Source organism: Trematomus bernacchii, unplaced genomic scaffold (genome assembly GCF_902827165.1).
Source record: "Trematomus bernacchii unplaced genomic scaffold, fTreBer1.1, whole genome shotgun sequence".
NCBI lineage: Eukaryota > Metazoa > Chordata > Actinopteri > Perciformes > Nototheniidae > Trematomus > Trematomus bernacchii.
Window position 1 is genome coordinate 22,403,972 of NW_022987739.1, and position 22,599 is coordinate 22,426,570.

General features: G+C 40.1%; 1 protein-coding gene across 1 annotated transcript; it reads right to left on the reverse strand.

The window, feature by feature from the left end:
• Nucleotides 1-1,285: 1,285 nt before the first annotated feature.
• LOC117496055 (tetraspanin-1) lies at nt 1,286-21,240 on the reverse strand. The gene is made up of 8 exons (XM_034147734.1): nt 20,831-21,240; nt 20,385-20,447; nt 15,746-15,952; nt 12,881-12,955; nt 4,727-4,825; nt 2,962-3,105; nt 1,449-1,532; nt 1,286-1,365 (listed from the first exon to the last, which is right to left on the reverse strand). The coding sequence occupies exons 2-8, from the start codon at nt 20,439-20,441 to the stop codon at nt 1,306-1,308; spliced, it is 726 nt and encodes a 241-aa protein (XP_034003625.1). The 5' UTR covers nt 20,442-20,447; nt 20,831-21,240; the 3' UTR covers nt 1,286-1,305.
• Between the last annotated feature and the right edge of the window lie 1,359 nt (nt 21,241-22,599).

Below are 22,599 nucleotides of genomic sequence, written 5' to 3' on the forward strand. Positions count from 1 at the left end.
AGAGGCAACCGGAAGACAGACTGCGTGATATATACAAACAACAAATAGCGTGCGTTTCATTTTCACTCTCGTCCATCACAGACTGTTTCACCGACTGTTTCACATAACGACTTATCGAAAACATGTTTAGTGCGGTACTGGAAAATGAAAAATAATAGCCGTCTGTGTGTGCCTTCTTCACTTCCGTTTCGCTTCTCATGCACTGATTCGCTAAGCTGAACAGCCAATCAGAGTGATTTCTTTGGCTGACAGCCTCCCGATTCAACATGTTGGAAGCGGAAGGTGTCGGCACGGCCGAAAAGACACGACGGTGCTGGACACTCCAATCTGAGTAGGGCGACAGGACGCTCATCGACGGCCAGACATCTATCGACGGCCGAAATCGGCGCGGTGTGTCCGGGCCTTAAGGTTTATGGCATTGCTATGAATTTATTTTGCGTTATGGCATTGTTGTAATTTTTTCTCTCTTGTTTGTGCATTGGCATTGCTTTGTGGTTGTTTAATGTATCTTTGTTTTCATTCTGCATATCTTTGTGTTCTTTTTTGGTATTTTTGTCTCTTTGTGGTGGTAGTAGCTTAGTCCAAGGGAATTTGGATTTGGAACTGGAGGAATGACGTGGCTTGGACCTGGTGCCCTTGAGCAAGGCACTGAACCCTTAACTGCTTGACCAGCCTCATCACGCATCAACGTTGCTCTTAGTAATACTTCTTTCTTCTTCCTTTTCAGAGGGTTGTGACCCTTCAAGTATGTTTTGGTCTTGTTGGATGCATGTAGAGTGCAGTGGGTTTATCACATATGCATGATGTTTCTAGAAAACACGAGAACCAAGCCAAGAACCAGGACCAAAACTAACATCTAAAAAAGGCAAAAAAGCTCCATAGAGCTGCAGACTTAAAAACTACAAACACATTCTTTTACAATACACATAGTTATTTCAACAATTGTTTATAAAGCACATGACGCTCAAATAATTTTGGGCCCATTAACCATTTCTTTAAAAGGTTAAATAGGCCCAAAACCAATAAAACAAATGTATCATGAACAACTGAGATCAACAACCATCAGTTAATGCTGTTTAAATATATATTTTATTTGCAAATATGAAATATTTACACTCTGTAGCAGCTAATATAATTCTTCTTTCTATATTAAATGCAGTTGCTGGATTTTTTACATCATAAATAACTTTTTGGGAAAAAAAGGACCACAAACAAAAGAGACTATCCTAATTGATTGTTAAATAATGCAGAAGAACTACGTGTGATCATCTGATCCCACATGTGTTGCTCCTGTTGAAAAGAGTCTCAGCTGATCCTGTTGTCGAGGTGGCAGTACAGGTACATGGACACTATCATGGCAGCAATCTGAGGAACAAAAGCACTAACCTTTAGCCGAACGGAGCACATTTTCAATAAATTCAATCATGCCTTTCCCTTTCACATTTTACCTCCAATACTCCTATTCCTGCTGCGATGCCTCCCACAATGTTGGCATGCTCTTTGAGGATCTTCAAGATGTGTTTGAAACAGCCCTGAGGGGAAGAGTGTATGTCAATATAATAATCAATTATTCACAAATCGACATGATACACACAATAGTCAACAAATGGAAGGCACAAAAAAAGGACATTTACTATATTGCTATGTTGTTCTATTAAATCAGGGCTACTTGCAACTAATTAGCAACAGCAAATATGACTTTTAATGAACTTATTGAATACGTTGTTGGCCAATTTAATGTGATGAAAAAAGTCCAGTCTTCAGTCATACTTCAGGCTCAAAATCAAATGTCATTGAATTTTTTTATTGAATTGACAAACAGTACAAAAACAAACTGGTAGTATTAGCTTTGCTAGCTAGGGCTTTTTGGGAAGTTGGTTGTTCTGTCCACCTATTTTAGTAGAGATTGAAACACCTTAACAACAATCGTATGAATTGCCCTGAAAACACACAATCACAACCACCTGAAGTTTTGGTTTGATTGACTAGCTGTGTCAAAGTGGCATCAGGATGTGACCTCCCTCTAGCTTTCCTTTCCGTTCTTTACACAACATTTCTGTAACTCTTTGTGTAAAGAAAAGTGTGAATATGTCTTCCGGTAGCATGTGCTATTATCCTAGTTTTAAAACATGACTGGGTCTCCAGTACGGCTGTACTAAAAAGGTGTAAAACTACATGTTAGCATTGTCATTCTGAGCAAGTTAGCATGTTGACATTAGCATTAGCCTCAAGTCGCTGCTATGCCAGTACAGTCCCCCAGAGCCTCTTGAATGGCTGTCAATTCATTGTCTTGTTACTGTCTAAATTACTTAAAACAAGAGTGACACACTTGACAGTTGACAGTTTATTACGTACACGTAAATAAAAGTGATGCAGTCTCATACAACCGCAAGGCTGTAACCCTAATCCATTCACGAAGGTCACAATGTTCTGTTAAATCTATGAGAGATATTTAAATGGGAATCTAAGGCCTTTAATTTGAGCTGCTTTTGGATTGTCAACAGTGCTCAACTTTCCTTTCTGCGTATACTTTTTATATTCTTCTTATATTAAAGGTAGGGTAGGTAAGTTTGAGAAACCGGCTCGAGATCGCTAGAATTTGAAAATACACAGCCGGAGAAAATCTGCCACTTCCTTACAGAGCCCCTCCTCCAACACACACGAACGCGCACATGACCAATGAGGGCACGAGAAATGTTTGTGCACAGATGGAAGGCTGACAGGCAGGTAGGCCATCCAGTTATTTTAGCCGGGCCGGCTCAAATGATTGGTCGTGCTTTTTACAGTATTACGGCTTCCACAGATGACATTTTTTTATGGATTTTTTGTCAAAGCACTTAAGATATTCATTGCTATCGGGATGTTAAGAGCATTCCATGGAATATAACAAAAAGTGTATCTCGAGCCGGTTTCTCAAACGTACCTACCCTACCTTTAACTGTAGTGTTGTTTCCACCTCACCTGCACATCGCTACGCTCTGCCTCGATGCTGCTGCAGGGGGCGCTGTAAGTCCAACAGCAGGTGGGGGGTAGACTACCTCCGTTCCCCTCTTCAAACTTAGAGCCCACAAAGTCTGTGTAGTTGTTGAAACCGCAGCACTTCAGCTGAGAGGAAAAGCAAGAAAACACTTTTGTTTATATCCAATGAGCAATTTTGTACGAAAACTTTTAGTTTAGTAAAGTTTAGTACAGTAAAAGCCTTGCTGCTGTGTGAGTTGAGGTTGTCAGTTCAGTTTGTTGTCTGAGTATTTCTATTCAGATGCCATATCATTTCCAGCCTTGGAATTTTTGTTGCATGTCATACCTCTCCGCCCCCACTTTTCTACAGTGTCAACAAATAAGGAAAGGATTTGCACAAAAAAGTCGAAAATTGATCAGTACTATTCACTGTGTTGCACTTACAGGTTCTGTGTGTTATAGAAAGTAACCATGACACTGTTGGCACCACACAGTAGCTTTGAGTTTTACAAATGTCTCTTTTTAAACTCTTTGAGTGTGAACATGTGAATTCCATTCAAACATTCAATTAAACCAAAACTTCTGCTTCTCTTGATAGAAGTAAGAACATGTGTTTCCAGTCAAGGTTGGAACATGCTTTCAACACTTTTCTTTGCATTGTCAAACCAGTAGCATTGCAAGTTTGTTTTTCATTAAGTGACTTAAGGAGGGGATAAAAGCTGAGTTACCTTGACTGAGGCATGAGTGCAGGTGAGCTGAGGTAAAACTGATGGACAAACCCAGAGAGATGGCATGCACGCTCTACAGTTCTGTTATGGCTTTTGTCTGATTTCCATTGAAAGATTAGAAGCATAGCACTTTAGCCACAGGAAGTCTGTTTATTATTATTCAGCTAAGTGAAGGACAGTGTGAGAGGGAGAAACCATTGAATAGTTGTTTACTCTCAAAAGCCAGCATGACCCATTATCTACTATCCATGGGTTTGACTGTGATGCCTCAGAAGGTTTATTTTAATTGGAAGGAAGAAACTTAAAAAAATGTGACAAACTGACACCGCCTTGAGTTATGCACATCATTAAGCCTTAATACAATTTGGACAAATTACAAAAAATGTAAACAGTGGTCATGAATGGGAAAATGTGCTACAGTACATAGACCAAAACAATTTGTTGCACCAGGCTGTAAATCTGTTTATGTATTATGCTAAATTGGGAATGTTAACAAGGGCTCTGGGATTGACTTGCTTGACTGTTTTTGGCATATATGTATAAAGAGAACTGGATACAGAGTACACCATTTGCTTAATAGCGCATGAAGCCAAAATGGTCTGACTCTCGAGAGCAAAAGTAACCCATCCACTCTCAAGATCACTCTCGGCACAGTCAAATCAATGGAGAAGGAAAATAACTCTGGGTTCGGCTTTTAGCGTATTTGACAACTTTTGAAACCTAATGATTTAAAAGAGGGCTATACAAGTGTTTGTACTGGGTAGGTCATTTACCGAAAAATTAAATATTGCGCTGAGTTACAGACAAAATAGTACTTTAGCGCCTTATGATGTTACAGAGAAACTGTAGTTGTAGTACCACCGTTTGGCCACTAGATGATTGTGTTTGTTTTGGCACTTGGCTTCTTCAATCGGTTTCATTTTCTAGCACAAGCAGTTGGGTTTTCCTTTACATACATTTGCAGTTGTTGTGACTTAATGCAGAAACAGCACTTTGCTTTAATTTCTGAACATGCACTTGGTGAAAATGAGATACTGTACCTCTGTCATGGTGGTGTTCCAGATCTTTGTGACCACAGGATCGCTGCCGTAGTCTTTCTGTAAAGCAGGGGTCACCCACGCTCTGATGATCCCCTCAGCCTGAGGGAAACATACTCAGGTTTAGAAGTTTGTTGGCAGAACGTTTTCCTGAGTTTCATACCTTATCCTGAATCTGATTTTAGCTTTATCAAAAACAAGTATTCCTGGTTTTAAAGAAATGTCCTCCAAAGATTTATTTTTATTTTTGGGGAGTCTATTTTTATATAACATTAGAAAGACTGATTCTTATTATTACATTATAAGCTTATTGTGCTCATTTTATGTGGCTGTGACTTTGGAATAAATAGACGTCTTTAGCCTGTAATACAGAGTAGCAAGGTCAGGTGCAGACACTGGAAGAATACAAAGAGTTATTCATAAACAGGACATCACTCCGGCCTTGAACTTTGGGTGAGCTCCGCTCCCACACATAGCTAGGAAGCAGCCTTATGAAGATTTCACTTTTTCTGTAGAAACGTTAGCGAAAACAAATTACGTATGATGGTGCCAGAGTAGGGAGGGACTTCCACAGGCCGGCCGAATGCTGATTGGGAGGATTGTGTTGCCAAGAGACTCTGTCTGAGTCTGCGCACCTACCAAAGAGAACCAAGTCTAAACCACGGTCTCTCTTCATCTAGTCCAGGCAACGCCCTGTGTAATAAAAATGTATTGTCGCTCGAGGTTCGAGGCTCTTTCCGGAAATAGTGGTTGCAGATTACAGCTTTGCTGCCTATAATTTCTATGACGTGACGGAGTCCTTGGTCAAGTGAATATATATCTTTTGCTCTCTTATAATAAATAGTTAAACTTAGAAGTTGTCTGTCTTTCCTGGAATTTTGAACACAACATTTTCAAAAAACTATCCTTTTCTCACATTTCAGAAAAAATGTAAACCAAAATGTCCTAACTGTCCATAGTTGACAACATTATCTGTAACGTTCCTAACCTTTGAAGTCCGACAAAAGATTCCCATTTTTTAACAATTTCCCAACTTCGACTTAAACGTCCTGAATTTCCAGAACCGTTTCAAATGTAATCTGTTTTATCGGTATAGTGTCCGGTCTGTAGATGAGAGGCCTTTAAATGCAAATAAGCCCCTGTGGGCGGATATAAAGCACCTCACTGCACTCCAGTTGAGTCCAACAGTGTCACACAAACGCACACTTAAGAATACACACCACACTACGGAGGCCCCTGAAAATAATATACTGCTGATGATTTCACGGGGAGGAAAGGTAATTCTCTGGGAGTCAACTATTCATCAGAAATTAAATAAATCTTCTCTCACACAAAGCACTTGGGAAATAAACAGCCTCGGCATGGCACCTGGAAAAAAATGAAAATAAATCAAAAAATGGCCGAGCCATTATTCTCAATTCTTCGTCTGCTTTTTATGGTCGTAAACTGGGGAGCATTTACATATATATAGATGCTCCTGATGGCTTCGGTCAGGACACATTTTGTCCGCTTTTCCTGTTTATCCAAAGTGCAAAAAAGGGCAGATTATGTTTGAGGCAGGAGGGGAGTCTTTGTTGTGGAACAATTCCTTCACAAACGCACAGGTTAGCTCTCTTTCCCGCCTTCCCCCCATCCTCTGTCTGTTTTTTCCTTTTTGATTAATAATCCCGTCGCGTACAGTCACACAAAGGCCCATTTGATGAGGAGGGAGAGTGTGTGCTTTACTGTACGCACATGTGGCCACGTGCACCCGTGTGTCTATCAGGTTAGTTTTGTCTGAAAGTGCCTCTTCTGTGTGTGTGTGAGCCTGTGTACAGTGAAGGGGGCAGGCGTACGAGATGCCCGAGGGGATGCTGGGATACATGCCACAATTAAAAGTGCCCCCCAAGAAGCAGTGAGAGCGGCTGAGATCAGAGAGGGTTATTACCAGCCGGCTAATTCATCACTGTCACTCTGCCCCGTGCCTCGCCACATCCCGTTAAACACACACACTCGCATGCTTACACACTGATATGGGCCCCTGCAAACACACACACACACACACACACACACACACACACACACACACACACACACACACACACACACACACACACACACACACACACACGGTGGACAGGCAGGACAAAGACTATAGCAACACACAGCCCAGTGAGGCAAAAGCGATAACACATCTATCAATACGGTACAGTACACCACCTACACACGCATGATAAAAGTCTTCAGCTCCATGTGGTATTGATCTTTTGTTTACAGAGTGTTGCTTATTCTGAAATAATTATCGATATCTTTTACTGCAGTAACTGGTTGGCTGCTAATTGGTTATTGTTCTTAAGTGGAAAAGCAATAAATGAGAACCATATAACATTCAGTTGAGCAAGGCTTTGTTATGAGACATTGGTTACATTTCCCTCCATATGTATGTATGCTTAAATGCAGTAGAACATTTGAAAAAAGATGCAAAAGGGGGCAAAAATAAATATTTTGAACACATTGTAAAACCTGTATTTGTAACATCTACTGTCAACAAAGCCCCAGTTTGATCCCTTCATTTATTGTCTTTGAATTCTAGTCACAGAGCTAAGCATCACTACAAAGATCTGTGATGAAGTGGCAGTTTTTGCTTGAATTTATCATTATGAAGTAAATGTTGATTGCACAATGTAATGGCTTTACAATAATGATGCCTTTTAGAATGGTTCCCTATAAGCCTCGCTTTCACTTTGCAAATCCATCTGCCTCTGGGTACAATTTCCCAGGATAATTACGGCTCGATTTACCATTGCGTAACCAAAAGAGTATGAATTCTAATGGAAGTCAATAATTATTTAGTTTTTTTCTCTGTCGAAATCAGTAGCTAACAATAAGAATCAATGTAAGTTTTATTGCAGTTACTATTTTAATAGTAAAAATGGCGGAATAAAGTTGTAGGCCGACCCTAAAGTTAGCATAGCAAGGGCTCCCTCAACAGAAAATATATTTTTTGTTATACTTAACACGTTTCGTTCAGCAGGATAATCTCCACGTAACATTTTTAAAGCGTAAATGCAATCGGTAGATGTAAAAAGGTAACATTATGCTATAAACCAACTACATCACTATCGCGTCATCACGGCTAAGCTAACGTTGGACTTCGGTGTGATGACGTTTAGTCTCATTCAGTCACTTGTTAGCAACTGCTATTTTTATGACACATAGAAGCTTCAGACATTTACCAGTTGGTACTTACTGACGTAATTGATGTCATAACAAAATGTGAAAATCATTTAAGCTTGCGTTAACAACAGACCATAAAGGTGGGGTAGGTAATTTTGGAGAAACCAGCTCGAGTGCGCTAGAATTTGAAAATACACAGCCGGAACAAATCTACCACTTCCTTACAGAGCCCCTTCTCCAACACACACGAACGCGCACATGACCAATGAGGGCACGAGATAAGTTTGTGCACAGATGGAAGGCTGACAGGCAGGTAGGCCATCCAGTTACTTTAGCCGGGCCGTCTAAAATGATTGGTCGTGCTTTTTATAGTACTACGGCTTCCACAGATGAAATTTTTTTATGGATTTTTTGTCAAAGCACTTAAAATATTCATTGCTATCGGGATGTTAAGAGCATTCCATGGAATATAACAAAAAGTGTATCTCGAGCCGGTTTCTCAAACTTACCTACCCCACCTTTAATTTAAAAAAATTGAAATTAGAGATGTGGGATCTGGAAGTGCTAAAATTCTAACTAATTTCTGTGTTTTAGGACCCATTCCTGCACCAGTCTATAGACCCGTACAAAATGACATAAGGTTATTTGAATACATGTGAAGTTTAAAGGCAGACAGTTTATGTTTTTAATGTTTTCGTATAATTTGTATATTTGTTTAAAACCTTTGAAATTAATGTTCTGCCTATATATATCTATACTCGGGATACTCGCAAAAGCTCGCAAAAGCTATCTTTTAGAATCTTCTGCTAAAACATTTATAACAAAATTGCTAGCTGGAACAACACAAGATAAATGCCTTGTGTTTTTGTAAAGAAATAGAAAATAATCACTATGCTGACAGATGCTAAAAGGCGCAGTTCGAGCTGGTGATGATTCTCCTTGGGTTCGTCATGATGAGTGACCACTCTCACATACACAAAGTCATTTCCTCCTTTGTTAATGTAGTATTGGATTACGTTTTGAGGGGACATTCCTTTACTGTACACGGACGTCCGTGTGATTCATTAAACGCCACATCACATCTATTCCATTCATCCAGTGTGAAGTCCATATCAGCCCCACTAATAAATCTCACCCTGGTCACTTCCCAATCACTTGGCGGAGAAAGAACAACCATGACCACTGACGGCCTCTCATAATGCCTGCTGAAATGGCTTATTAAATCTCAGTTATTAGGACCACCTGAAGGTTATTGGCTCTTTGTTTAGATGAGCTGCAGGGCATGGTGGCCAAAAGGCAGATTTATACTTCAGATAAGGACAGAATAGATCAACGCTTTATTTACAGCCTCCTTTCATTGTATACGCCTCTGTCTCTTACTTATTGACACAGGGTGCTATATATATGCATATTAGTACATTGGCCATATTCATTATTCAGATGCTATTGTGTTTACTGTGTCTTATCAAAAGCACAAGATGGACAGCTGCTCTCGTAGACTCATATCCGTGATGGAAGTTATGATGTCCTTTGTGTTTGTAATGAACAGATGATGCTAAAGCAAAGACACAGCACGTTAAATAGACTCTAAACCTTATCTGTGATCTGTTTAAGGAAGACGCATCTGAGTTATGTCTTGCATTTCACTGAGCTTTAGACAATAGCTCACACCTCCCTCTCTCTCTCTTGCTGCTCTGGCCTGCTGGCTGTTGTGGATTCACTTCCTCGCCAGATGCCGTTTACATAGCTTGTCTGGCATTTGCAAATGCTGAGCTAACCGAGGCGAGCGAGATGGAGCAAATGTATTTCAGCAAAACTGCCTCAGCAGCAGCGGCGCTCCCAACTCAGCCTCCAAGGACACACTCAGAAAATCACACACACTCTTTGAGCTTCTTTGTGTGAGAGCAGGCACACTCAGGGTTGGACAGGACCAGAATGCATTAGATGGAGCGAGAATTAACATGAAATAAAGGGAGGGAGTGGGGTAAGTAAATGGCTTCACTGCAAAACAAAAAAAAAACACTTATTATTTCTATCTAGAAGCGAGTCCTAAACATTTTTGATTAACCTGTCAAGCAGTAGAAATGAAAATGTAAAAGTATTTCATAGAAAGGAGTGTTTGTATCCTGGTACAATGTAAAGTCCAGCTGGAGAGTTACTTGTCATAAGGTCGTAGTATAGTATTTCATATAAATGTCATATTAAAGTATTTTATAAAAAAGCCATTGTATGGTATGCTATAAAAAAGCAATAACAAGGCATACTACAGTATGCCATTAAAACATCATACATAAATGAATGGTATCGTACAGAGGTGGGGACTCGAGTCACATGACTTGACTCGAGTCAGACTCAAGTTGCATATTTTTTTACTTGAGACTTGCTTGACTAACATTGATAAAAGACTTGACTTGACTTTGACTTGGTATTCATGACTTGAGACTTGACTTAAGCTTGAGACAGATGACTTGAAAGGACTTGACTGTTTACAATTAAATATTTGCGTTTGTTTTTGTAGTGAGATATTACGTTTAGTTTTTTCGAAAAACGTGATTGGGTGATTATAGCGCCATGCGCGCAAACCTGGCAACCCACTAGACGGCAGGAGAGTCAGTTAACATGGCAGCGGCTAGCGTTACTCCAAAAATAGTGAAATTTGGATTCAAGGATTATGTTGTCGATGACGCTAATAAGAAGAGAACAGCGGTATGCAGGGTCTGCAGCATAAAGATCAGTGACACGACCACCAAAACATCCAACTTCATTCGTCACTACAAAAAAACCCACAGAGAAAGGTGCGTGAATGTGTTGTGTTAGCTAGAAAGCTAACGTTAAGTTTAAGCTACGTTAGACTTGGTTTCAAATCGATTAAGCATTGCAAAGAGAAGACAAAACGGTAAATGAACACTAGAACCGCCAAGGGATTCATTTGTACTAACCCTGATACTGACGGGCTGTCAGGAGAGGGAGAGAGAGGGAGGGAAAGAGATGCCTCGTTTATTTCCCCTGTGTTATTATCAGAAGTTACTGTACACTTTTGAATAATGTAGTTCATCTACTTTTAGTAGTTTGTTTAAATGTTTTAATTATGTTGTTTTTGTTTGTAGAAGTGCATCATTCCTTGATTTATTGTAAAATGAATCTGAACTTTTTGATCTGTTATGATGATAAACTGAAGCCATTTCAAAATTAACCCAATTAACTGAGTTTTAAATCGTCCTACTTAGTTTATAAGGAAATTATGAAGAGGAACAAATTAAATGATTTGAAAATGATATCTATGTACAGTAGGTGCTGACGCTGTTGGCGGTTCTAGTGTTAACAGACATTTAAATTAAATATGTGTAATGGCAAATGCCATATATGATTTTCTTACCTGGAATTCTGCCTTTTTGAACAGACTTTTTGACTGAGTCCTAGCTATATTGTCTGCAGTTCTGGGGTTAATATGAATCTAATATGATTGTCATCGGTCTAAATTAGATTTCAAATGATTAACTGTGTATGTAATGAAGATCATAGTGTTGGTTAAATCCATTTTCATAACCACTGTCTTTTAACTGATTTAAATGCGGAAACTGGGCTTATTCATCAGAATTTCGTATGACTTGACTTGACTTGACTTGACCTGAGCAATGACTTGACTTGACTTGCTTGACTCTCACCACAGTGACTTGGGACTTGCTTGATACTTGTAGGTCAAGACTTGAGACTTGCTCATGACTTGCACATGTAGGACTTACTCCCACCTCGTATGCCATACATTTGTCAGAGAATGTAGTCACAGAATAGGATGTGTAAAAAGTTAATGTATATTATCTGATAAAAAAATAATCAGTCTTTTAAATGTAATATGATATAACTAAGATAACGTTATCTTATGTGACTATTTTGTTACTTTGTATGTGGTCTACTGAAACAAAAGTACATTTTTGTTTGACTTTGATCCAAGTTTTGTTGACTTTTTTCTACTTGTACTGCCATAAGTAATAGAGGACAATATATTATTTGTTTCTGAGTCTAAAATCAATATCATTATATTGAAACCAAATTAATAGGTTGCATGGTGAAATTCATATAAAGATAGTGATAAAAACAAGTATATAAGAAATGCACACATCCTGCATTGAAGAAATAACAGGCATAGAACCCACTCTTTCGAGAATAATACAGGAAGCAAGATCATATTAAATGGAAATAACCTTATCTTGTGTTAAGAAAAAAGTAATTCAATATCTACATATATGTTCTCCAAACTAAACGTCAAGATGTTTATTTGCTGTTGCCTTCCAAACCAACTCACATAAGCATTTACCCATTGAATGCCCCGGTCCATATCTTTTGTCAGTATCTTGCACCAATCCCAACAATACCAACATCTACAAGTGAGGTTCCCAGGAAGGCCCCTCTCCTCCCTATAGATGGATGTTTGTTAGATTACCTGTATTGCTTCTGGGGATTCAGAAACATCCCATGATTGGATAAAAAACTCCACTCTGTATTTTCTTTATTAAGGCCCCAATCTCCACTAACCTCCTTTTACATAGCTCATTTGAAATCCTTGTAATTATTATACGTGGCACTAAATGTAAATGGAGCATGTGTGTGTGTGTGAAAGAGAGTGCCACACATATGTAAATAGGCTATTTTGCATATATAATGCTTTAGCTTCAATATTCCAGAGTAATAAATTGCTCAAAGTTGGAGACGACGCACATGGCCCCCGGGCTATCCCGGAGTCATTAAGTAGCCGAATGTAGTCAGGCGGACATAAAGCCAGTAATTCAATGATGGCTACGGCTATGATGGAGAATTTACATGGAGATAAAATCCAGAGAGTGGGACGAGGAGGTGAGAGGGTGAAAGAGAAAGACGGAGAGGGACGAGACGAATTAAGAGACAAAGGAAGGGGAGGGAAGAGGAGGAGAATGAGGGGTGAGAGGAGGGAGGGGATATGTGATGAGGCAGTGAATGGGAAGAGGTGAAGAGGGGGAGACTTACAAATGAAGAGTAGGCCAACGCCACGACTCCAGCTGCCACTTCAGCGATGAATATGATGAGGATGATGGAGAAGAACTGCAGGATGGGACAAGGAGAACGTTTTAAATACTTAATTATATAAAAAATGGTCTTGGTCAGTTTTACAAATCCAAGTCTAGCAATTATCTGCATTAATATTTGCATTAAAAGGCAGAAGTGGATGCTTCTTAATGCCATAAGCTGAGGGATTTCCTATTGTCAACAATTGCTCCTTAAGTGATACAGCATTGGAGTACGGAGCCTTTAAAAACGAAATCTTGTACAAATAAATACATATATTTTAAACACCAGACTAAAAGAAATGATTCTGAGGTTTGTTGCCACCAACAAATTAGAATATCCTGAGTAGTTTTAAACAGCTATTGTTGTACGTAACAATCACAGACTGTCGATAAAGCTTTAATGATTACACAGGGGGACAATAAGCAGACACAGAACCCAAATGCTCCATTCTACCAGCTCATTTATTGTTTTTATGCAGTCCATTACAGCCGTTTGCCATGATGCTTTGGTTCCCGCTCGTCCCGTCAGTCGTGGGATCTGCTGCACAGTCATTATTCAACTCAATGGGAGATGTGGACATGATGGGAATCCACAGGGGGAAAAGGCTGCCTGTTCTCCTCATTAGACTCACTGCAGTGGACTAAGAGGTAGTTGGCTTGTCGATAATGAGCATAATAATGTACACTGTATTGTTCGGAGGTAGCAGGTATGAATGAGGATGTAGGGGCGGATGTGGACATTAGCTGAGCGCTTGATGAGCCGGGTGCAAATGGAAGGATGGGTGTAATTCTGAATGTGGAGCAACTGGATTTAAAAGCACCTCATGAACCCATACATGATCATTTAAGGTGTTTTACATCATAATTTAATTTGCTGAACTCTTCCTAAAGGCACTGGGAAGCAATCAAGCGGCAACACTGAGGTCTTAAAATAGAAGCCAATAATGTGCCTTGAACATGCATTGTCTTTTTAATGGCCTGCAGGAGGCAAGTCCACTGGTTGCAAAAATATCTGATTGACTAGAAGTCTATGACAAAAAAATGGTACTTCCCACATGATTCTTTACTACAGTAGAGCTTTTTTCTAACGGTTTTATTGTCTCAGTTGCTAGTTGAAGTATTTTTTTTAATACAGCATGACGCTAGTTTTAGTAAAATAAGGTACTATTTAGAGTAAAATGGTGTGCTTTAGGGTGTGGCTACCTTGACCAGGTGCTGGTTTGGATGTTGTTGGTATTTTCATTCCAACTTTAACCCTTCAGAGATTGTTTTGCGGTCAGGAAAGTTCATTATAACAGTTTGGTCACCTTTAAATTACTTGGTGACTGCGTTTAGTTTGACTATTTTGTGTCTAAATGGGTGGCACCTTAAGCAATCATCATTTATATTCTTTTTAATTATCAGCATTCCCCACACCTTTGGTGTTGCTGTTTATTTTAAGTCTGTTTCAACCCGCCTAGTATGGCTGCATGTTCATGACAAACACATTTTCTTGTTGAGTTTTGCCAAGTTCTTGCTCATTTTAAAATAATTTCAACAGACCTGGCATTTATTTAGTAAACAGCACTTTCCATTTCACATTGTAGTTAGTGGGAATACTATGGAATCAGGTTTGTGCCATTAAGATCAAGCAAAACGTCTTCTTATTGATTCCATAACCAATGAGCTGCTAGCATTGTGTATAGGCAAGAAATAAACCATTCATATCTTGTTACCATTGGCACGTTGGTGAAGTACACCTTCTTCATGCCTTGAACTCACAACTTTAAGGCCCCGGCTCCACGAGGACAAATACGGCAAAACGCATCGGAGTAACGCAAATGCAACCGCAAAAAACCTTCCGTCCCCACGCAATATACACCGGATTGTGTCAAGCTCCACGAGACGGCTCCGTTTACATCCAAACACTGGAAAAGCTGCAGTACATATGCCGAACCTGTACGTGGCGCTGTAACTTCCTCCACAAAAGCAGCAACTTCCTCCACAAAAGCAGCGAAGAAGAATGGTTGTCATGGCTGCACTTCTGTGTATTCTCCGCGGTGGGGGCCGACAGAACCGGGCAGAGTTTTTCGCCGGTCAGCGTGTGTTAAAGTTTAAATCTTCCGGACAAAATTATAAAAGTGCCGGTCAAAGGTCTTCATTGTTATTTATTGAGCTTTAAAACAAATGAATAACGACGATATAATGATATATAATCATCAAATACACGGAGCCTGTCTCTTTTTCCTCTCTTCTGACAGCGTCAGTGTCTGTCTCATGCAGCAGCTGTAATGAGTGACCCGACAGTAAAAATGAACATATTTATAACTAGTTTAGGTAGTTTGAGAGGTAATTAAAATAGCTAAGGGTGATGATCTGACTTGAAGTGTGTGTTTTGCTCCCGCTGCATCACAGCGGCAGGAGCTGCGTGTCTCCGTCCTGTCAGATTAGACTTCACTCGCGTTTATGTCCATATCGAGGTAAAGATAAATAATCTGAATTCAAGGAGGAGCTCCTGTAGATGTTGCACAAAGAACTGTAGCATGGTCAGTAGCGACTGGAGCACGATAGCAACCCTGCGGGGGAGAGGCGGGGCTATGAAAACGAATGACCGTATAGGCGACTCCACGGCCCCGTTGGACCCCCCAGAGCGCTCCGTTCCCAGATCTATCCACCTTTGGACCCGTTGTCGTTTGCGGGGTCTGTTTCTACGTTTCCCTTACGGCGTCGTCGAGCTTAGAGGGCTATACGCATGAGAAATATGCGGATTCAACCCGTTTTCGTCCTCGTGGAGCCGGGGCCTAATAGTGTTGACACTTTTCCATACTAGTTTTTTTACACCTACCATCAGTAGCAGACACTTGCTGTCCTTGCGGGCCCCACAGCAGCCCAGGAACCCCATCAGGACCAGCACGGCACCGATGGCGATGCAGAAAAAGCCAACGTTGACGAACTGCATGCCTTGGCTGGAGAAAGGCCCCAGCAGCTGGAGGAAGGAGCCCCCATCCACGCTCACCCAGATCCCCATAGCCAGCAAGGTCAAGCCGCCCAACTGCAGAATAATCAGGCAAACATATTCACAATAAATTAGTGCAAAAAAAACGATACAAGCACAAACTTCAAATCTGGAGTGTCGGACTTTGACGAATACAAGATGGGCTGTTACATTTTAGCCTTTGCCACACACCTCACACAATGCTGTCATCTGTATTTCCCAGTATACCCGTGTTGTGGTAACTTTAGACTAGAGCAACCATTCCAGAAACGTAGCTTCTGCCATACTCTGTTACTATGGCATGTTCCATATGGGGGATACTATCAATGCCAGAAAGGGGAGACAATATCTTTAAAAACGGCAAGTAAAATGTCCATCATTTGGGAGAGTTCAACAGCCCTTGAGGGGATAATGTGTTTTTGGAAATAAGAGGCCATCTTACATGGCTAACTCTGTCTTACTATTACCTCTCAGTGACACCATGTCACCTCAATATCGTTCACTCCATTCAGAGAGGATGATTCCTTTTGTGAGACAGAGAGGTGCCGCCTCGGGTCAACTTGGCCTATTTTTACTTTTCTAAATGAAATAACTGCCCTTTTACATGACTGCCTTTATCTCCCCTCATGTCACACAGGCATAATAGACAAAAAGCCATTTATTGATTTTCTTGTTTGAATTGCTGAATAAAGCCTTGAGGTGCATATAAGTAGGCTAAAGGATTACAGTATACACAGTCAAGGTGGTGTAAATCTCCTGTTCTCTAAAGACATGGATGTTTTATTTGTCAGGTCTGCAAGTTAGGAAATTAATGAGAAGAAGGACATGACTTCACATATGAAGAAGATGGACCTTTATTGATCCCCCGAAGGGGAAATTCAGTTTTGGAAATATGTAATCTCTATAAAAAAGATTGGCAGTATCGGTTACCAACAAGACATGATTTTGGCATCGGAAGCTTTCAGGGTTTTGGTTTGAAGTCCAAAAAGAATTTGCCATCATGTTTGCGCAAGCTTTTTATTAGTTAAAATTAGCTTGTAAACTGCCTACTTGTGAAACAAGTCTTGCATCATCTCTCAACTCCAACTTCTTATTTTCTTAAAGTTTAAAGGAACACAAATAATGAAGCCATGGCTTGGATATCTGTTAGATACACTTGAAAGAAGCTGATATTGCCTTTTTGGTTTGGAGATTGTGCCAATTGTAACCAGTATGTTATATACTAAATGTTTTGGTCTTGGCAGTTAAACAGAACCACATAACAACTGACTAAATACAATCAACCACACACTGGACGACAAGTATACTATGCCTAGAGTCATATCCCTGTGAATCGTGAGGAACAAAAAGCATAATTTTAAATATATAACCTTCATTTAAATCAGATGGTGGATTATGATGCTTATGTACCTAACAAAAACTCACACTACATGTTCTTGACATCCCTTTATAGAGTATGTAAAGTAGAGCAGGCATTACAACGGGATCACTGACGTGCATTCATAGAAATCCAAAACATGTGAAACCTGTTCATAACAAACAAAATCCAAACTATGTCACATGTTTCACATTACACTCTGTAAATCACCGGATCCCACTGTCATTATCTCGCTCTGTCTGCCTCTCCCTCCTCATCTCTCCACCTCTGACCTTCTCTTCCACCCTTTTATCCTCCTCCGTCTCCTCTGTATATTTCACCCTGAACTGCTCGTACTGAGTGATTTCTCGTCTTCGGCAGAAACCATGTTTGAAACCTGATATTGTCTGTCAGGCTCCATCTGGCTTGTTGCAGTCAGGGGGCCTCCGCTCCGCTTCAGGCCCCGACACGCCACATCTCCTGTCAGACGCTGACGTCTCCCACGTGGGGATCATCATTTTATTTGTCTCCCTACCTTGGCCTCGCTCTTTCCATCTATTTTTTACTCTCCAACAGCCTCTCCCCACCTTTCACTCCAGGGTTTCTTTTCTCGTCTCCTGAACCTGTTCAGTGCCATCATTGCCCAGTGCCATCATTGCCCTGTTGGCTAAATGTGATGCGACAAGCACACTCCCCCTCTTACTCCATATGTGCCACCATCATCCCTCACCAGGTATAATTATAGTTGGCACAATATCTTCCTTTTTTTTTTTAAATAGCTAATTCCTTTGATGGTGTGCCATATGCAGGTGGATGCCCTGTCAGTTGAACACCCACATGGCAAAAGCACTGGAAGTAAATCAGGTTTTTGAGAGAAGGGGAAAGAAGAAGCAGTGTCTTATCGTATTGAGATGGGAAACATAACCTATTAGGGTTAGAGGAGAGTGAATGAATAACAGGCTCCAGAATAAGAGGCCACGGCCTCCAGAGAGGGGGAGGTGAATGGAGAGATAGAAAGATACAGAGGGAGCAGAAAAGAGAACGGGCCTGTCCCACCCCAATTGAAATGGAATTGGTTCTCTTTCAATAGGATGGAATGAGAAAGACGTCAGTTGAGTTTAAAAACCATTTTCATGGGTCGTATTACCGAGAGCAGACAATCTGATTAAGATCCGACTCTCGGGCCACAGATCTGCACACACAGAGCATACATGGAGACACTTCTAATTCCCAATGCATTTTGATCGGCTCCAAGGCAGAGTCGAGATGTACACTTAGAACTAGAATCAAAGGGTTTATTTTTTGCGGACTTGCATCCTACTGTTTCTATCAACACTCAAATGGGTTTCTTAAGCTATGTCTTCACATATTCAAAAATGGCATTCAGTACCAGGATACTGTACAATTCGTTTTTTATGTTGATGACAGTTCAAATACAGCTCTCTTAACTCCTTAAAAGCAAATTGGTCCCAATTTTCTATTTTAATTTTGACAAAAGCTGTTTGGTCACCAAAGCACTTTTGGGTTGGCCGTAGGTGGAGGTCTCTTGGTGGTAAATGGTCAATGGACTTCATTTATATGGTGTTTATCCAGTCTTTACGACTCCTGAGCGGTTTACATTTACGAGTCATCGTTCACCCATTGGGGTGTGATTCATTCACACAGAGGCAGGGGCTGCCATGCAAGGTGCCACCAGCCCAAGGACGCCAACATTCACAAACATTCAAACACCATTTTCAGGAGCAACTTGTTGTTAAGTATCTTGCCCAACGATACATCAACATATTAAGTTCATGGTCTGGGATCTAATCCGCAACCTTCTGATTGAAAGACAACAGCACTACCGTCATCTAGAATCACAGCTTTTTTACTGAAAACCAAGGTTTTCAACATGTTTTCTGTCACAATTGTCAACTCTAAATGAATCAGCCCATTCAGATCACAAAGGGATTTTAAACAGAACTACTTCGCCTGAAGCTGGAGTCATTGGTTTAACTGCATTATTAAACAAACCTGTTTGTTTTAATTTAGTTTGTTTTTGATTTTAGTTTATGAAATTGATCTTATTTTATGTTTAAGTACAATTAACATGTGGTGTGACACCGTGAACTAGTGACCTATAAATCCGGAACTATGGTAGATTATTTTTCACTGTCAAATAGGTTTTACCACAATGTCAACAACTGTGGTTGGAGGTTTGGTTTTAGCACTTGCACAGATGACTGGTGTACGGTTACATTATGGGGTTCAGCTATTTTAAAGTTTATTTTAATACACTAATTATAGATTGACATGAAACATATGGAGCTATTATTTATGGCTACGGTAAAGGTTTCTTCATGTAATCACAGTTAGCAGCTTAACTTTATGCACAACTGACTTCTCTACTTAGCAAAGACAAACCATAACATTTTAATGTCAAGTTTTCAAAGTTAATGACCCAGATTTTCCGAAGAACATTAATTAATTTCCTCAAAAATAAAAATTCTCAGAATGCCGATGTGCCCCGAACACGATGACACGAAACTTGAAATACAGCCGAAGTATTTGAGCGGTCCCATTAAAGCATCGTTTTTTATGAGCAGCAGAGAATTATTTAATCAATTGTGCACTGCTGGCTAACATTTCAAACAGACATCATAATCAGTGCGCTGCTGTGACTTTTAAGAGCTGCTGCATCGGATTCATCAAGCAGCGTAACTCAGGCAGAAATTGGAAATGTGAGGAAAATGATGACTGGTGCTGGGAGCTTCATCTGTGACAGTGGGACTCCAGGTGGGCCCAACTCGGCGGGCAAATTCAGCTTACCCTCGCCAAAGTTTCTCTCCACTTCATAAACCACATTAGTTATCAACATTAAGCCGAAGATGAAGCTGGCAAAATGAGAGCCTTTGAAGTTAATGAGATGAAAATTGCTACGAAGAGGAACAAAAAGGAGCATCATGTATGGCTTCTGGCTGATCTGAAATGTTTGTGTAACGAATGTTTGCGTTGAAGGATGCTATGAAATGATTTTCTTCACATTGTGATGAAAGCTATTGTTTGTTTTTTTAATTCACACATGACTTTTCATCTCTCCCCAACCCCCTCCTCATATATGAGCATGCAATCAGAGCGCAAAAACATACTCACAAAGATAAGCAAGTTGAACAAGACCATCATCAATTTGACGAATGTGAAGAAGCCCATTTTAATCTGTAATAAAAGGAGAAGATAAATTATTGCATTTCCTCTTTCATCAGCCGAGACCTTTTATATCTCTCTCGCTCACACACACACACACACACACACACAGACGGTATATGGCCAATCTTCACATGCATGCTGTGCTATTACATCCAGCTCACATCCCAGAGAAATTACTGTGAAAATTACATCGCTGACAATGACTCTTAATGATAACTCACACACAGCTGTGAGAAACAGTAAAGATATCTTATAATGGGTGATCTTTGGAGAGGGAAAGCCATATTAGAGAGGAATGTGTTTACACGTGGTAGAGACATTAAGGCACAGAAAATGGTAAAGTGAAGTAATTAAAGTAAAAATATAATAATAGATCCATAAAAAAATCTTACCCTTTAGTGTGGTAATCTTTCTTAATATCCAAAGTAAAACCAATTTAAACACATTTAAAGTCCCTGGTTTCAGGAAAGCTGACCTTTTAAAAAGAAAATGAAAAAAAAAAAACCCCGCAATGAAACAAATAAGAAAAATAGTTTTCTGTTCCTGTGGCTCAGGTAGGAGGTTCCAGGCAGGTGAACTGTAAAGACTAATCTGTCTGAAAGATATCCGTAGAGTGATGATGGCCATGCAGGTGAAAGAATCTGATTTCAGAAATATGATAAGTGCCTCCTTTCAGGCGTGGTCCCTGAGGCATGAGGATACAGGTGACAGCAGGAGGAGTTGACCCTGACCCCTGCAGGTACACAGTGACACAGATGTAGAGCACAGGATCCCTTTCTCTGGGATTGGAATATAAAATAGATGGACGTGTACAATTTATCTGCTTTATATCGAAACATTAATAAAGGTCCCATTTGTCCGAAAATGTGCTATCCCGAAAAACGAACAAGGTCACATTACTCTGAAAAGTTCCCTACAACCAACAACACTTTGGATCAACAGGCATATGTCTTTGGGATTATGGGCTTTTTGAGTTTATGGGCTTTCTGTACAATACATGTAAGGATGCTGGTTCTGGGTGCTGTACAAGTTTCGTATAACGCTAGCAGCTTTGATATGCTCTGTATTGGATATAGGGGAATTTACACAATAACAACCCCAGGTATAACATGAGATAGAAATACGTTTGCAAGATATATCAAATTGTTGTTCAAATGTGTTTCCCCTACCATTGTCATGGAGGGGTGCTGCGCCCCGCCAACGGAGCCCCGCGCCCCCCCTGAAATTCAAGGTGTTTAAAAAAAAAAATTATACTTATTCTTTTTTATATATATATATATATATAGCACCAAATTGCAACTAATCTATATCTACTGTCACTTTTCACATGAACATGTGCTCTTTTTTAAAATAAACTAAACGCTTTCATTTTAAGTTGTGAGTTTAGTGTTTTTGACCCTAAGAAACACTGATGCAGTAATCAATAACAATAATCCACAGCTCCTCTCTCTGCTCCAGAGGATTGAAAAAATATGTATCCCAATGCAATGTGAACAGCTTAACCACAGTTACCACAATATTGACATGAAGTTACTGAATAGTACAAAATATTTGAGGATAAAACACAACATCCAACTTATATTTCTTCCTTTACACTCATACAATCCCAAACCACTGCAGCAGCACCCACTTTGGCCATCTGCCTCTCTCCTTTGGCTGTGTTGCTGCTTTATGCTGTTGACTCTATTGTTCCTCTCTCCTTCCTTTGTTCCTATAGCCCCTGAACACTGCAGTGGCCCCTGCTGACCGACAGAGGGGAGTAGTGAATTACAGAGAGCCCCCTCTCATCATTGTTGTCCTGCAGCTTCAACTGGTGATGAGTGTTTCCCTGAGTGGAGGAATTTGCTTTTCTTTGTCCAGGAAGCCAGGAGTGAAAAGAAGTAAAACCTCAAATAAAATGTTCTCTGTGTCTATTTGGCATCACCACTTCGGGATGCTGCCAATTCAGTTGTGAAATTGAGTTCCAATTCAAATCCAACCAATTTAGATAAAATCAGGGTAAGGGTTACCAAAATAAAGCTGTAGCTAAAAACTTCATGACAGATCTTTTTTATGGTTTGGCAGTTCTGCATCCTTACACCGGTGTTTTATGGTTGAATGCAGCAGCAGGAGCCAACAGTGTTTCCCTTTGTCTCATCACATGTTTCTTCCTAAGATTCTT

What these genes read in the sequence shown, in the direction of transcription:
- LOC117496055 (XM_034147734.1), bottom strand. Translation starts at nt 20,441, where the DNA reads ATGGGCTTCTTCACATTCGTCAAATTGATGATGGTCTTGTTCAACTTG. An exon ending in TGTTCAACTTGCTTATCTTT is followed by an intron (nt 15,953 to 20,384) that starts GTGAGTATGTTT and finishes ATTATTCTGCAG; the next exon opens with TTGGGCGGCTTGACCTTGCT. An exon ending in GGAACACCACCATGACAGAG is followed by an intron (nt 3,106 to 4,726) that starts GTACAGTATCTC and finishes TTTTCCTCTCAG; the next exon opens with CTGAAGTGCTGCGGTTTCAA.